The sequence below is a fragment of the Bufo bufo genome, chromosome 1 (genome assembly GCF_905171765.1).
Source record: "Bufo bufo chromosome 1, aBufBuf1.1, whole genome shotgun sequence".
NCBI lineage: Eukaryota > Metazoa > Chordata > Amphibia > Anura > Bufonidae > Bufo > Bufo bufo.
In genome coordinates, this window is record NC_053389.1 from 765,918,595 (window position 1) to 765,934,451 (window position 15,857).

The 15,857-nt window shown below is 45.6% G+C and overlaps 1 protein-coding gene across 4 annotated transcripts in view; it reads right to left on the bottom strand.

Moving 5' to 3' along the window:
- Positions 1-15,857, bottom strand: part of BRD4 (bromodomain containing 4) — a 62,630-nt gene that overhangs the window by 9,980 nt on the left and 36,793 nt on the right. For 3 of the 4 annotated variants that reach the window (XM_040414726.1, XM_040414727.1, XM_040414728.1), the window contains exons 3-13: positions 14,255-14,392; positions 10,243-10,378; positions 9,893-9,973; positions 9,424-9,656; positions 8,835-9,233; positions 8,194-8,322; positions 3,807-4,019; positions 3,027-3,220; positions 1,803-2,125; positions 362-472; positions 207-259 (exon numbers count right to left, since the gene is read on the bottom strand). In XM_040414726.1, coding sequence (XP_040270660.1) covers positions 207-259; positions 362-472; positions 1,803-2,125; positions 3,027-3,220; positions 3,807-4,019; positions 8,194-8,322; positions 8,835-9,233; positions 9,424-9,656; positions 9,893-9,973; positions 10,243-10,378; positions 14,255-14,392 — 2,010 coding nt within the window. The remainder of the gene's footprint in view (positions 1-206; positions 260-361; positions 473-1,802; positions 2,126-3,026; positions 3,221-3,806; positions 4,020-8,193; positions 8,323-8,834; positions 9,234-9,423; positions 9,657-9,892; positions 9,974-10,242; positions 10,379-14,254; positions 14,393-15,857) is intronic. The other variant, XM_040414729.1, reaches the window with a different exon arrangement.

Genomic DNA, 15,857 nt, shown 5'->3' on the forward strand with positions numbered 1-15,857 from the left:
TGTCTATTGGGAGCTGTTTGAATCCAGTGCAGCCTTGCAGCGGTTATTATAAATGGAAGTGACAACGCAGGTGTGATCAGAGCCTAAGCTGATCATCAATGGTTTCCATGTTCTTAATTTAGCAGGAAATATTCCCTGAAGATCTTTAAAGGGAAGACTAGTGACCACAGGCCGACAGGTTTAGCCTTCTCTATAGTGAAGGTTACCTTTCTGGACTCTCTCCCTGAGTGACTCTTTTTCTTCAGTTTTGGAGCCATTTCTGTAAAGACAAAAGAAATTGTCATGTTTGTTTCATTACCACCTGAAGTTGTAGGAGTTCTGCGAGCCCTGTACATACAGACAGCGCACAGTTTCTTCTAACCTGGGTCAGATTCTTCACTATCTGAAGTGCTGGACTCACTAGAGCTTTCAGATTCAGAAGATGAGAAGCCTTTCCCTTTACCGGAACCAGATGTGGGAGCCTCAATTTTATCTGTGAAAGACAACAGCGGCTTCAGGAAAACTACTCCTTTAAGAGAAATGAAAATGCAGACCAATATTAACTCAGTAGTGGATGTTATTTAGATTGTGAGCTCAGGACAGGAATGGGTGTGAGCGATGACAATCTCCGCACAGCGCTGGGGAATGAATATGTGGTCGCGATATAAATGAATAACATTCACAAACTGGTGGTGGCAAGTTAGAACATCCCAAACCATTGATTGTGAAAGCTTTTTCCTGTTAAGGCTACTTTCACACTGGCGTTTTGGCTTTCCGTTTGCGAGATCCGTTCAGGGCTCCCACAAGCGGTTCAAAACGGATCAGTTTTGCCCTAATGCATTCTGAATGGAAAAGGATCCGCTCAGAATGCATCAGTATGCCTCCGTTCTGTCTCCATCCCGCTTTGGAGGCAGACACCAAAACGCTGCTTGCAGCGCTTTGGTGTCAGTCTGACGAAACTGAGCCAAATGGATCCGTTCTGACACACAATGTACGTCAATGGGGACGGATCCGTTTTCTATGACACAATCTGGCACAATAGAAAACGGATCCGTCCCCCATTGACTTTCAATGGTGTTCAAGACGGATCCGTCTTGGCTATATTAAAGATAACACAAACGGACCCGTTCTGAACGGATGCAGAGGGTTGTATTATCTGAACGGATCAGTCTGTGCAGATCCATGACGGATCCGCACCATACGCGAGTGTGAAAGTAGACTAACCTCTAAGTAACAAATGGCAATGGAAGAGATCAAAAAGCAAGATCCTGAGCAAAAGCATATTTTTAAGAAACAGTAAATCCATAAAAGAATTCTAAAAACTGAACCACACTTATCAGTCTGCAGGATTTTCTGCGTGCTCTTGAAACGGATTGTTTCGTAGAATCCCTGCACAGAACACAGGGGTTAATCTCCAGCTGATCTGTTCCACTTAAAGGGGTTATTCCAGGATTTTGCTATTGATGGCCTATCCTCAAGACAGGCCATCAATATCAGATCAGCTGGGAGGGGGTCTGGCTACCACCAATCAGCTGTTTCAGAGTAGCTCAATTGCAGGAAGTACACAGCATCGTCCACTGTGGCTGATGTCCTGGGTCACATATGGAGGACGCCTTTACAAATTTCTCAGTTGTAATATGTGTTAAAGAAGCAATGAAGAAGCTGAGAAGAAAGCAGATATCTTTGCTAAAGCAAAATCATTTGGGATCCAAGCCAAGGAGACAAAATAAAATAGTTATGGGAAATAGGAAAGAGAGGTGTGTCTAAGAAATGTAAAGATGCAAACATTTTCACAGGATGCTCGACTGCTGCTGAGCCCTCACCTTGAGGCTTTCGCTTCTTTCTCAGGCAAGAGGTGACATATCTTTCCAGCTCTCGCAGAGTGGACGGTTTAAGGGTCTCAAAGTCTATTTCAATCTCATCTGGGTTTGAGTTTTTAAGGGATGGTTCCCGGGACTGAATAATGTGTACAACACGGCCTAGCTTCTCCCCTGGAAGTTTATTAATGTCCAGGCTCAGCTGGCGCTTTTCCTCATAAGACATAGGTCGACACCTTTGCGTTTCCTCTTCTGAAGACTCGCAGGGGGCGGGTGGGGGTGCAGGACGAGGTGGGCGTGACACTGGTAGGGGAGCTTCTTTTTTTATGCTAAGATAAAAGGAATAGGCAAAACATTAGCCAAAAACACAAAGCAAGCAAAGTTTCAAGTAAAAAAGTGAAAAAGAAAATACAGGTATGCAGGGGAAAGGAGAAGTATAGGAAAAGGAAAAGAAAAGCATTACCCAGAAAATATGAGAACAGTTTCTTAAAACAGACACAACTCTAATTCACCTGATTAAAACATGTTTTTTTTCTTTCGTGGATCTGAGGCTCCATTCCTGCATCATAATACGTTTTCTTAATGTGCAGTATAGGTCTTTGGTGCAATGGGGGTGTCACTATTACTCTTCTTGCACACAAGCTTGGCTTTCTGTGGCGGGAGGGGCTGGCCACAGAAAGGAGGGAAACTTGGGTGCAACAAGAGCAATGGTGATGCCCTCATTGCACTAAAGGCCCAATTTGCTAATTTAAGGAAAAGTATTATCTGCAACGGAGCCTCGGATCAATGAAAGAAAAACAATATTTTAACCCACAGCTATGTGGATATAGGAAGGTCGCTGGTTAGAGATTCCCTTTAAGCTGGCCATATAATTTTCTTGCTGGTCGACAGCTATTCCTGCCACACATGCATGCTCTGTCAATCACAGGTCTCAGTGGTCACTTGTGCAAGAATGGCATGTGACCTTTGAGTTTATGCAATGACATCATGCTGTTCCCGCACACGACTGAGGAGGCCACAGATTGACAGCAGTGGTCACTTGAGTAAGAACGGCATGTCATCAGTTCCAGTCTGACAGAGAAGGTAACAGAGGCGCTTGAACGCCATCACCTACATGTGAAACAAATCTAGAATACATTTCTACGGGTCAGAATTATGTCCCAAGTTAACTTTAATGACCGACCATTCGCCATGAATCTAGGGCAAGCTATACCAGTGTAACTAACGTACCTTGGTGTTCCCACCGGCCCTTGAACACTTTTCTTGGGTTTTTTAGCTGGAGGTTCCCGGGTTCGGTTCTTACGCGGCTCCTCAACCTCTTCCTTCCTTTTGTGCTTTTCTTTCCGCTTCTCACGCTCCTTTTTCTTTGGTTTGTTTGGCTGTGGCTGAGAGAGGGCCGCTAACTGCTCATGAACAGCTTTCAACTTGGGGGGGAAAAATAAAAATGACATCTGGTAGACTGGCTGCCAGGAGTAACTGCTCCACTTTCCAGTTGCATCTCTCTCACAACTGTCTAAGGGTACTTTCACACTTGCGTTTTTTCTTTTCCGGCATAGAGTTCCATCCTAGGGGCTCTATACCGCAAAAGAACTGATCAGTTTTATCCCCATACATTCTGAATGGAGAGCAATCCATTCAGGATGCATCAGGATGTCTTCAGTTCAGTCATTTTGACTGATCAGGCAAAAGATAAAACCACACCATGCTACGGTTTTATCTCCAGCCAAAAAAACTGAAGACTTGCCTGAATGCCGGATCCGGCATTTTAAACACCGGATCCGCCCTTCCGGTCTGAAAAAAGGTGAAAAAAATAAATGCCGGATCCGTTTTTCCGGATGACACCGGAAAGACGGATCCGGCATTTCAATGCATTTTTCTGACTGATCAGGATCCTGATCAGTCTTACAAATGCCATCAGTTGGCATACATTTTGCCGGATCACTCTGCCACAAGTGTGAAAGTAGCCTTACCGGCCACGTCCTATTTACAAAGACTCATTTCTGTGCTCACCTGCTCCTGAAGCTCCGCCAACCTCTGCGCTCGCTCCTCTTCACTATCAGAGCTACTTTCACTATCAGAAGAGCTGTCACTGCTGCTGTCGCTAGAAATATGGGAAGGACCTTTGATGGAGGGTGCAGGAGGACCTGGACTTTGTGAGGGTGCAGGTACAGGCGTTTCTTCAGGTTCATCTGGCATTTTCGCAAATCTCATTTCAAATACATCCTGTCAAGAAAAAGAAACAAAAAAACTTCAGTAAATAACAGCACGCCAAGTCCTACTGCCACCATTTTTAATTATAGTTCATGAGTCAACAGCTTAACCCTTTAAGGACATAGCAATTTTCCATCTTAGGGCTCTTTCACACCTGCGTTCTTGTCTTCCGGCATAGAGTTCCGTCGTCGGGGCTCTATGCCGGAAGAATCCTGATCAGGATTATCCCCATGCATTCTGAATGGAGAGAAATCCGTTCAGGATGCATCAGGATGTCTTCAGTTCCGGAACGGAACGTTTTTTGGGCGGAGAAAATACCGCAGCATGCTGCGCTTTTTGCTCCGGCCAAAAATCCGGAACACTTGCCGCAAGGCCGGACCTGGAATTAATGCCCATTGAAAGGCATTGATCCGGATCCGGCCTTAAGCTAAACGTCGTTTCGGCGCATTGCCGGAGCCGACATTTAGCTTTTTCAGAGTGGTTACCATGGCTGCCGGGACGCTAAAGTCCTGGCAGCCATGGTAAAGTGTAGCGGGGAGCGGGGGAGCAGTATACTTACCGTCCGTGCGGCTCCCCGGGCGCTCCAGAGTGACGTCAGGGCGCCCCAAGCGCATGGATCATGTGATCACATGGATCACGTCATCCATGCGCATGGGGCGCTCTGACGTCACTCTGGAGCGCCCCGGGAGCCGCACGGACTGTAAGTATACCGCTCCCCCGCTCCTACTATGGCAACCAGGACTTTAATAGCGTCCTGGGTGCCATAGTAACACTGAAAGCATTTTGAAGACGGATCCGTCTTCAAATGCTTTCAGTACACTTGCGTTTTTCCGGATTCGGAGTGTAATTCCGGCAAGTGGAGTACACGCCGGATCCAGACAACGCAAGTGTGAAAGAGCCCTTAAACCTATTTTTTATTTATTTATTAATATATTTTTTTTTTTACTCCCAGCCTTTCCAGAACCATAAGAGCCATAACTTAATATTGCATGCGATGCAGTGGAAATCTGGGGGGGGACGACTCCAAATGGGGTGGAAATTAGGGATCGACCGATATTGATTTTTTAGGGCCGATACCGATAATTTGTGAACTTTCAGGCCGATAGCCGATAATTTATACCGATATTCTGGGAATTTTCATTTTTGAGAAAAAAAAAAAAATTCCTACACAAATCTGCTGAAAATTAATGTTTATTGTTAATGTGTATTTTTTTTTTTTTTTTTTATCTTTTTCATTTATACTTAATATTTTTGTGTTTTTTTTTTTTTTTTTTTTTACTAACTTTTAGCCCCCTTAGGGACTAGAACCCTTGTCCTATTCCCCCTGATAGATCTCTATCAGGGTGAATAGGAGCTCACACTGTCCCTGCTGCTCTGTGCTTTGTGCACACAGCAGCATGGAGCTTATCATGGCAGCCAGGGCTTCAATAGCGTCCTGGCTGCCATGGTAACCGATCGGAGCCCCAGGATTACACTGCTGGGGCTCCGATCGGAGGAGCAGGGGAGAGGGGATCCTGTGGCCACTGCCACCAATGATTAATACTGGGGGGGGGCGCACTGCGCCACCAATGTTTTTAATACTGGGGTGGGGGTGGGGGGCGCACTGCACCACCAATGATTAATACTGGGGGGCTTGGGGGGGGGGGGGGGGGGTGCACTGCGCCACCAATGAAGATAAGTCTCTCATTCATATACAGGAGGCGGGAGCTGGCTGCAGAATCACATAGCCGGCTCCCGACCTCTATGAGTGGTAGCTGCGATCCGCGGCACCTGAGGAGTTAACTACCGCGGACCGCAGCTACCGTTCATAGAGGTCGGGAGCCGGCTATGTGATTCTGCAGCCAGCTCCCGCCTACTGTATATGAATGAATGAAAGGCTTATCTTCATTGGTGGCGCAGTGGCCACAGCCCCTCCCCTCCTCTTATGTTCTCTCCTCTCATTGGCGGCAGCGGCAGCAGCAGCACAGGGGGAGGAGACACTGCTTCCTTCTCCCCTGTGCTGCGGAGGGAACACAGAGAGCGCTGAGAGCAGCGCGTTCTGTGTTCCCAATACGTTATCGGTATATCGGCAAAATAGATGCCGATACCGATAACGTTCAAAATCCTCAATATCGGCCGATAATATCAGCCAAACCGATAATCGGTCGATCCCTAGTGGAAATGGAGAAAAACTTAATTGCACCATAGTTTTATGGATTTCATTTTTAAGGCATTCCCTATGCAGTAAAACTGAGCTGTTCCCTCTATTCTCTGGGTCAGTAGGATTACAACAATACCACATTTGTATAGTTTTTCTTGTGTTTAATGCCAGGGAAAAAAATTTGGGGAAACACTTTTTTCTTTGCATTGCTATATTCTGACACCATAACTTTTTTTATATTCCCAGCTACGGAGCTGTGTGAGGACAAATTTTTGAGGGGACAAATTTATCTTGCAAATGATCTTTATTTTTTATTGCTTATTTTAAACATGGGGTAATTATTTTAAATCAGATTTCTTTTTATTTATAAAAACGTAACTTTTTTTTTTTTTTAAGCCCTCCTAAGGGACCTGACCAGGCAATCAGATTGTTTTTCCTATACACTACCAGGGCTGTGGAGTCGGAGTCGGAGTCGAGGAGTCGGGGGAAATTTTGGGTACCTGGAGTCGGAGAACAATGCACCGACTCCTACTAAATTTAGATTGGAATAAAAAAAAAAAAGCAAGTTTAAATGTCCCAATTCACAAAAAGTTATAATTAATGACTTCTCTACTGTAAGAATAAAGACCAATGCATGCAGTGCCTCACGTAACCGCAAAACGAACACGTTAAGTGACCGTGAAGAAGCATGCTTTTCATGTGCTTCACTATATGGGACGCAACGCACAATTAGGAGCTGCAATACTTATACTTTCCATAGTGTTGTGTTCTGCTTTTACAGGGAACGCAGCGTCCATGTGTAACCTAGCCTCTCACTGATAAGGGATTAAATAAATATGTTTTTTGCAGGACTAGAGAGTGAGACACTTGTATAAGTGAAGGGAATGGAGGGCCAATAGTTCAAGACTGAAGCTGAAAACCATTGGAAAAACTGCTGTCATTTAGCTAAGGCTATAAAAACTTGTAAACTCCGATTGTTAGCTTAAACTTTAAACATGACTATGGGATTCTCCTAGGAAAATCATGTTTTAGAATAAATGCCCCTTCCTGGATCCTCCCACTGCCCTATCTTCAGCAGCAGATAAATTCCTGTAAAGATCCTGTTCCTGATGTTTATGCCTGCTGCTACTATCCAGCCACTTGATTGATTAATAAAATTTTTTTTTATAAAACTTTGTTTTCATTGTGTTTGTCTTTTGCTTAAACTGTGCAATACAGTAGACTGTTGGTTCCCAGCCAGTAGTCCTGTGGTAGGTTGCGTTTCTTTCCCTCAAGGAATGTATAAAATAAATTCGCATATTAATACAGAGGAGTCGGAGTCGGAAGTACATAAAACTGAGGAGTCGGAACATTTATCTACCGACTCCACAGCCCTGTACACTACTGTGCTTTTATACAGTAATGAATGGGAAATTCACTAGATTCCTATTGAGCACTGTCATTTGCAGGCCTCCAAAAGAATATACCTGTGATAGAGGTCTGGTTGCCTTGCACAGGCTCTGGCCTAACACAACCAATAAAATGGCTTCCCCCATCTCAACAAGGAGAAGCCATTCTGGCCCAGAGAGCGCAGCCTCCTCAGATGACGTGGTCACAACTGACTATGGCATCTGAAGGGTTAAACATCTGCAGGCATTAGCCGTGGGTGTCTGCTGTGTGAAAAAGCAGGCACATGGCAGCTTTGGCGCCCGTTTAGCTCTGGAGACGATGCATGCTGACAAAGGATTAAAATACAAATTAAAATGTTCTCCATTCTCTTAAGCCGAATGCACACGTCCGTGTTTCACGGCCGTGAGCGGTCCGTGGTAACACGGCCTGGACTCCGGCTGAGAGCAGGAGCGCTCCTGGCAGTGTTACCACGGACCGCTCACGGCCGTGAAACACAGACGTGTGTATTCGGCTTTAAAGAGTATTTAACAACCTCCCCATTTCCTTAACACATCTGTCACTAAGGAGCTCTGTTCATGCACTCCACCATGCATACAAGACTGGTTACACATTGCTGTACAATTAGTTTCTGCTTGCTGATTACCAAGCCTAATTTACCTGCAGTTTTCGGGCCATGGCTACCACTTCATGGTCTGGCGGGTTATACTTATAACAGTTAGAAAACATAAGCCGCACATCAGATGCAAATTCCTGGGCTTCCCGATACTCCATATTATCCATTTTCACCTGGGAACAACCAGATAAATAGTTTGCATGATTATAAATATGGCACAAAGCAGTGTGGTTACTTATCGGGTCTGTGCATTATATCTGAAATACATTGTGTTATGCCAGTAAGGCTACTTTCACATCTGGGAATTGGCCGGACACATACCACGGTTTGCAGCAGTTTGTGTCTGGCAGATTCTCAGCATTCTTGCCGAAATACAGCTGGATCTCTGACGGACTCAATAATATTTAATGGGGCCGGAGGGCATTTCATTTGAATCCGTCAGTGCTGGATCCGGAGAATTCCAGCAGACTGTTCTCTCCCAGAACAGCCAGTCGGAACCAATCCCGCAAATGTGAAAGTAGCCTAATTTACTAGCTACATAACTAAAATGTGACTTCTCGTGTGCACCTATTGTTACACAGCCATAAGCTTAGGACAGTGCAAAGATATTAGATTCTTAGGTACAAGCACAAATTACTACAAATATACAGTGATGGTCGGTGTTGTACACAGGCTCTTCCCGCACCTTGATAGAACTCAGATCCATAGGATGCTTGATAATTTCGCAGTAGTCATGCAGTCCGAGAGCCTCCACATCCACTGGTTTATAAAATGGCCAGGCATAGGCAGTGTGCTTCTTGGCAAACATTTCCCGGACAAGTCCAGCACAATAGCTTAGTTGCTCAGAGACCTTGGTACTGCTATTTACTGGGATGGATGCTGGAACTGCAGCAGTGTGTAAGACAGGTGGTGCAGGAAGCTGGGAGTCAGGCACCTCAGTCTTCTTTGCTGGCCGTGCCTGGCGACTGATCTCCCGCCGCGGTGCAGGCTTAGGTGGCTTAGAGTCACTAGGAAGTGGCGAAGATTCATGGAGAGGATCATGGGTGGTGGGAGTCGTAGTATCAGCTTTCCTTTTAACCCCTTTCTATAGTGGAAGACAAATAAACTGTCAGTGGCAGAATGAACTTGATACAAAAGACATCTACTATGTGAAACTCTAGCTGGCTAAACATACTAACCAAAGATTAATAATGAATGGCTTTACCCTGCACTGCGGTCTAGTGAACGCTGGACTAGAAATAATTCATCTTCATACTCGGCCTAAATGAACTCACCATTCTTCTCACCTTTACGGGCTGAGTTGCAGTTGGGATGATGGGTGTAAGACTCTGCACGGGTTGTGGAGCAGCAGGTATTGTTGTGGGCACCACCATGTCCTGAGTGACTGTAGGTGAAAACGTAAGGGGCGCTTGCGTGATGGTTGGGGTGCGGGCAGGTGGGGTACGGGTCTGCGGAGGGGTAGGTGCCTGGGTCACAGGAGTGGTAGGGGTTGCAGGCTTAGAGACAGCTGAGGAAAGAACAAGTGGTTAGGGAGGTGCAAAAAACGTTTAAGCAAAAAGTATATTTTAAAGTGCTCCTAATGCCTGAGCCGTATTAATAGTCACAGTAACAATTACTTATTGTGAACAATCAGCTAAAAATATAAACCAGGAGTTTACTAGTCAAATAATTTGCATACAAAGAACACAGAAGCTAAATGACTAAAACGAGGAGGGAAAATTCCTCCAGGCCAGGTCTACTCACATGTGACTGGAGTTTTAGAGATGGATTTGTCTCCCTGGTTTATTGACGGGACCCTGGTTCTCATTGGGGTGACTGCCGTATCTTGAAGGCAAGCAAGACAATTAAAGATCTGCATGTCCTCACAACTCGTATAAATATCTGTCACTCATTAGGATTACGTTAAAGATGTTAGCGAGGTCAGGACGGATTCAGATGTCAGAGCCCAGACGTGTGAATCCACCCCAAAACATCACACAGCTATTCTGACAGATTTCAAGCTGCAGAACACATACTTGTTGAGACCATTTAATTAAAACCAATTACAATTTATGCAAAGGTGTCCACAGCCTTTAAAGCTCACACTTTCTCACCTGGTTCCCTCCGTCCACGGCCGCGTCCTTTGCTCTGGACAACTGGTAACTCAGACTCTTCCTGGGGCATTTCAGAAATCTTCTGCAAGAAGAGTTTCTCCAGGGCTTCAGCCATCAAAACTATATCATCACCAGGCTGTACGGAAAGGAGATTATTAATGGGACTTAAAAGTTATAATCACTGCAAAACCTAAACATTTTGCACCAAACAGATGATTTCTTTTATATTTTTCTGCACGGAGAAACAGCTGTAAGAAATAAAGGTGTTGTCTAATTTATAAGAAAACCATCCAGTGGCCTCAAGCGTGACAAAATAAAAGAAAACATAACATTATCAATTTTCGCAGATGACAGTAAACTGTGTAAAGTAATTAACACTGAAGAGGACAGTATACTACTACAGAGGGATCTGGATAGATTGGAGGCTTGGGCAGATAAGTGGCAGATGAGGTTTAACACTGATAAATGTAAGGTTATGCACATGGGAAGGAATAATGCAAGTCACCCGTACATACTAAATGTTAACACACTCGTTAAGGGTCCATTCACACGTCCGTTTTTTCTTTCCTGATCTGTTCCGTTTTTTCAGGAACAGATCTGGACCCATTCATTTTCAATGGGTCCTGGAAAAAATCGGACAGCACAATGTGTGCTGTCCGTTTCCGTCCGTTGTTCCGTTCCGCATGTCCGTTTAAATATAAAACATGTCCTATTGTTGTCCTGAAAAATCGGATCCTGGACCAATACAAAGTCAATGGATCCGCAAAAAACGGAAGACATTCGTATGTCATTACGTATGTCATCCGTTTTATGCGGATTCCGTTCCTGGAAATTAGGCTTCCTCCCCAGTATTAAATGTGCCCCCCTCCCTCTATATTCATTGGTGGCCAGTGCGGCAGTGCGGATTCCCAGTAAGTTTTCTACAGATATGATTTTTCACTTCGTGAAAAACTCAGATCCGACAGTATATTCTAACACAGAGGCGTTCCCATGGTGACGGGGACGCTTCTAGTTAGAATATACTGAGAACGGTGTACATGACTGCCCCCTGCTGCCTGGCAGCACCCGATCTCTTACAGGGGGCTGTGATCTGCACAATTAACCCCTCAGGTGCTGCGCCTGAGGGGTTAATTGTGCAAATCATAGCCCCCTATAAGAGATCAGGGGCTGCCAGGCAGCAGGGGGCAGACCCCCCTCCCTCCCCAGTATTAAATGTGCCCAGTGCGGCCTCACCTCTCCCCCCCCCCCCCCCCCCCCCCCCCCCCATCATCGGTGGCCAGTGCGTATTCCCAGTATTAATAAATGTGCCCAGTGCGGTCTCCCCCCCCCCCCCCCCATCATTGGTGGCAGCGGAGAGTACCGATCGGAGTCCCAGTTTAAATCGCTGGGGCTCCGATCGGTTACCATGGCAGCCAAGACGCTATTGCATTGGAGAGGTGAGACCGCACTGGGCACATTTATTAATACTGGGAATCCGCACTGGCCACCGATGATGGGGGGGGGGGGGGGGGGAGGGAGAGGTGAGGCCGCACTGGGCACATTTAATACTGGGGAGGGAGGGAGGGGGGTCTGCCCCCTCCTGCTTGGCAGCACCTGATCTCTCACAGGGGGCTATGATTCGCACAATAATTGTGCAGGGGGCAGTCATGGACACCGTTCTCAGTATATTCTAACTAGAAGCGTCCCCATCACCATGGGAACGCCTCTGTGTTAGAATATACTGTCGGATTTGAGTTTTCACATGTTTCCGTTTTTTGCGGATCCGCCAAAAACGGATGACATACGGAAACATTTTCAGGAACAACGGATCCGCAAAAAACGGACCGAAAATCGGGATGTAGAAAAATACGGACGTGTGAATGGACCCTAACACTGACATGGAAAAGGATCTAGGAATTTTAATGAACAGCAAACTAAGCTGCAAAAACCAGTGTCAGGCAGCTGCTGCCAAGGCCAATAAGATAATGGGTTGCATCAGAAGGGGCATAGATGCCCGTGATGAGAACATATTCCTACTACTTTACAGATCACTGGTCAGACCACACATGGAGTACTGTGTACAGTTCTGGGCTCCAGTGAACAAGGCAGACATAGCAGAGCTGTAGAGGGTCCAGAGGAGGGCAACTAAAGTAATAACTGGAATGGGGCAACTACAGTACCCTGAAAGATTATCAAAATTAGGGTTATTCACGTTAGAAAAAAGACGACTGAGGGGAGATCTAATTACTATGAATAAATATATCAGGGGTCAGTACAGAGATCTATCCCATCATCTATTTATCCCCAGGACTGTGACTGTGACGAGGGGACATCCTCTGCGTCTGGAGGAAAGAAGGTTTGTACACAAACATAGAAGAGGATTCTTTACGGTAAGAGCAGTGAGACTATGGAACTCTCTGCCTGAGGAGGTGGTGATGGTGAGTACAATAAAGGAATTCAAGAGGGGCCTGGATGTGTTTCTAGAGTGTAATAATATTACAGGCTATAGCTACTAGAGAGGGGTCGTTGATCCAGGGAGTTATTCTGTTTGGAGTCGGGAAGGAATTTTTTATTCCCCTAAAGTGGGGAAAATTGGCTTCTACCTCACAGGGTTTTTTTTTTGCCTTCCTGTGGAACAGGCCGAACTGGATGAACAAATGTCTTTTTTCGGCCTTATGTACTACGTTACTATAACACGTCCCCCCTGAAATTTCCAGTCCTGCAGCACTGGTTCTCACTTCTGAGGCCAGGGACTAGCTGCAGTGGCTATATAACCGCTGCAGCCTGGGAAGAGGCCTGGAGCTACAGAGCTGAACACAGCAGGCGTCTAGGTTGTGAGTTCTTTTAATATATTATCACATTTAAGGTGGGGGGGGGGGGGGGGGGGGGGGATCTGAGCAACCTGGGGGAACATCCAGTTTCCATCCAATCTCTAAAAATGTACTGATCTCTTTGTTTGAAACAGGTCTAAGTGAGTTTATGACACATGAAAATTAGATGGTGGGTAATTACAAGTCCTTTACCGCGCTTGCTGTGCACTCGCTAATAGCAATTAGTATGGAGATAAAAGGCTGCACTACATTTTCCACAAATTCTTGTTAAACTGTGACCCACACTGACAGCTACACGACCGGACCTCCATCAGACCTGAGCTGTAATCTTCAGCACACACCACCAACAAATGACATCCTATGCTAAAGGGTCCCGAAATGACCACAGGACTCTACTGGACACCGATTATCATCTAGTAAAAAAAAAAAAAAGAAGAAAAAAAAAAAAAAAGGCAGATCAAGGAAGCCCGACTGATGTCCCCCTTCATGCTTTGCATCGGACACACGTAAGGCCAGATAAGAGATGAGACCCTGTAAATTTCACGGTCAGTCTTCCCCAGTAAAATATTATTTCCAATGACCCACTGCTTCGTGCTTTTGTGTCAGAACCAATGCTTCTCACACATTAAACAGTAACGAAAGGTTTAGAACACTTCTGATATGGTATAGTGACAAAACTGTGTCTGGATGCCGAGACCCCACTGACTGCTAAAACAAAGGGGCACAAGTGCTCACCTGAGAATGTGGTGCAAGAACCTGAGATATGTCTATAAATCTCTACATTGCGCTCTCTGCTATCACAGAAGAGACGACAAAAGCCGGACATGTACTGCGCTCTGGTGAGTGTTTCTGCCGCTTTAACAATGGATAGGGGTCTCAGCACCGGCACCCAGACGGGACCAAACTTCCGAAATGTCACTATGCTGTCAAACATTTTAAAGGGGAGTGGCCCTTGTCACCACTCCGGATATGTCCACGTTCTAAGAAAAGATGCTCCAGAATTGCCATTTTTTGGGGAATCAGTATTTACTAGAACCGTGACCGTGCACATGTGCCACCGCTACCCTGAAAATATGCAAACACCTGCCAGCCCCTCAGATGGAGTCCATTGCTGCACTTTAGGACCCCACAACTACATGAACCAACACAATCTCCACAGTGAGGTGCAATAAAATACCCAGCACACGCAGGCTGAGACTTACCTTGTTATAGATGTAGCAGTTTGTAAACATGGTGTTAAAATCCTGGATACATTCCTGGGCATTGCTGTAATAATAGTTCTCCAGACGTCTCTTAATGGTGCCCATGTCCATTGGGATCTTGATAATTTTGTAATAATCCTGTGAATTAAAAAAGATAAATACAAAAAATACGGAGGGTCAAGAGAATAAAAAGGAAAATCTTTATGGACCCTGACCGGCGACCAGAGACAGACAATGATTAAATAATGTGTCACTTCTTGGCAGATTTCCGTAGATGGATAAAAATGAAAATGAGCAGGAGAAAGTGTTCCTTCTCTGCAATCATATGCTCGATAGTGAAGGAGACCACTGCTATTAAATGCAACGATCTCCTCCTTAGTATGGGGGAGCAGTGATCGCTAAGGTCACCGCTCGCCACCCTACTTAATTACTGTTTGCCGGCAGCAGATCTTGATTACACGGCATGACCTGATGCCAACAAACAAGGATTTTTGAGCAAGCTAAGACTGATTACCTGCGGATGACACTGCTATGCGGGCAATCTGCGGATGACACTGCTATGCGGGCAATCTGCGGATGACACATATATAGCATCTTATGCTATGTGCCATCCACAGATACCACCCATAACAGTGTCCCTGCAGTGTGAATGACTACAGGGGCTGGGGGCCGACATCTGGATTAGGAATGACAGCGGGGACCGGTGCAGTCCCTGTATTCTAATGCACCGGCCCCGCTCACTGTTGTATAATCTTATCTAACCTGCATTGTTAAGATATAACAACCATGTGTAATCCAGCTGTATTACTTACAGCTAAATTCCGTAGCAGAGAGGAGGGAGGAGGCAGGCCGGGAGGACAGGTGGGCGACGCATCACTCACTACATCACGCGCCGTTGCCGCCTGCTTTATTCAGAGGTGGGCGGCGCAGGTGCATGACGTAGTGAGTGATGCGCCGCCTGGCCTGCCTCCTCCCTCTGCTACGGAACTTAGCTCTAAGTAATACAGCTGGATTACACATTAGTATATCTTAACAATGCCTACAAGTTAGATAAGATGTGAGCGGGGCCGGTGCATTACAATACAGAGACTGCACCAGTCCACGCTGTCACTCCTAATCCAGATCCCGGCCCCCAGCCCCTCCTCCCTCTCAGTTGATACACCCACCGACCGCACTCTGCGGCATCGCAGCGGCCGTGTATCATTGTAAATTGCAGCATTCGCCCCATAAGACGCACTGCTATTTTTTCCCCCACTTTTGGGGAAGGGGGGGGGGAGAGAGTGTGTCTTATAAAGCAAAAAATACAGTAATATATATATTTTTTAAAATTTTTATAATGAAACTCTATAGTGAACGGATGCCACTATGGCATCAGTCTGAGGCATCCATTTAACGTACACGTTTTTGTATGAATTTAACCCTTTCTACCCCGGGCCAGTTTTCACCTTCCTGCCCAGGCCGTTTTTTTGCAAATCCAACATGTCACTTTATGTGGTAATAACTTTGGAACACTTTTACTTATCCAAGCCAATCAGAGGTTTTTGCTAAATTTGCAATTTTCAAAGTTTTAATTTCTCTGCATTTAAAACAGAAAGTGATACCT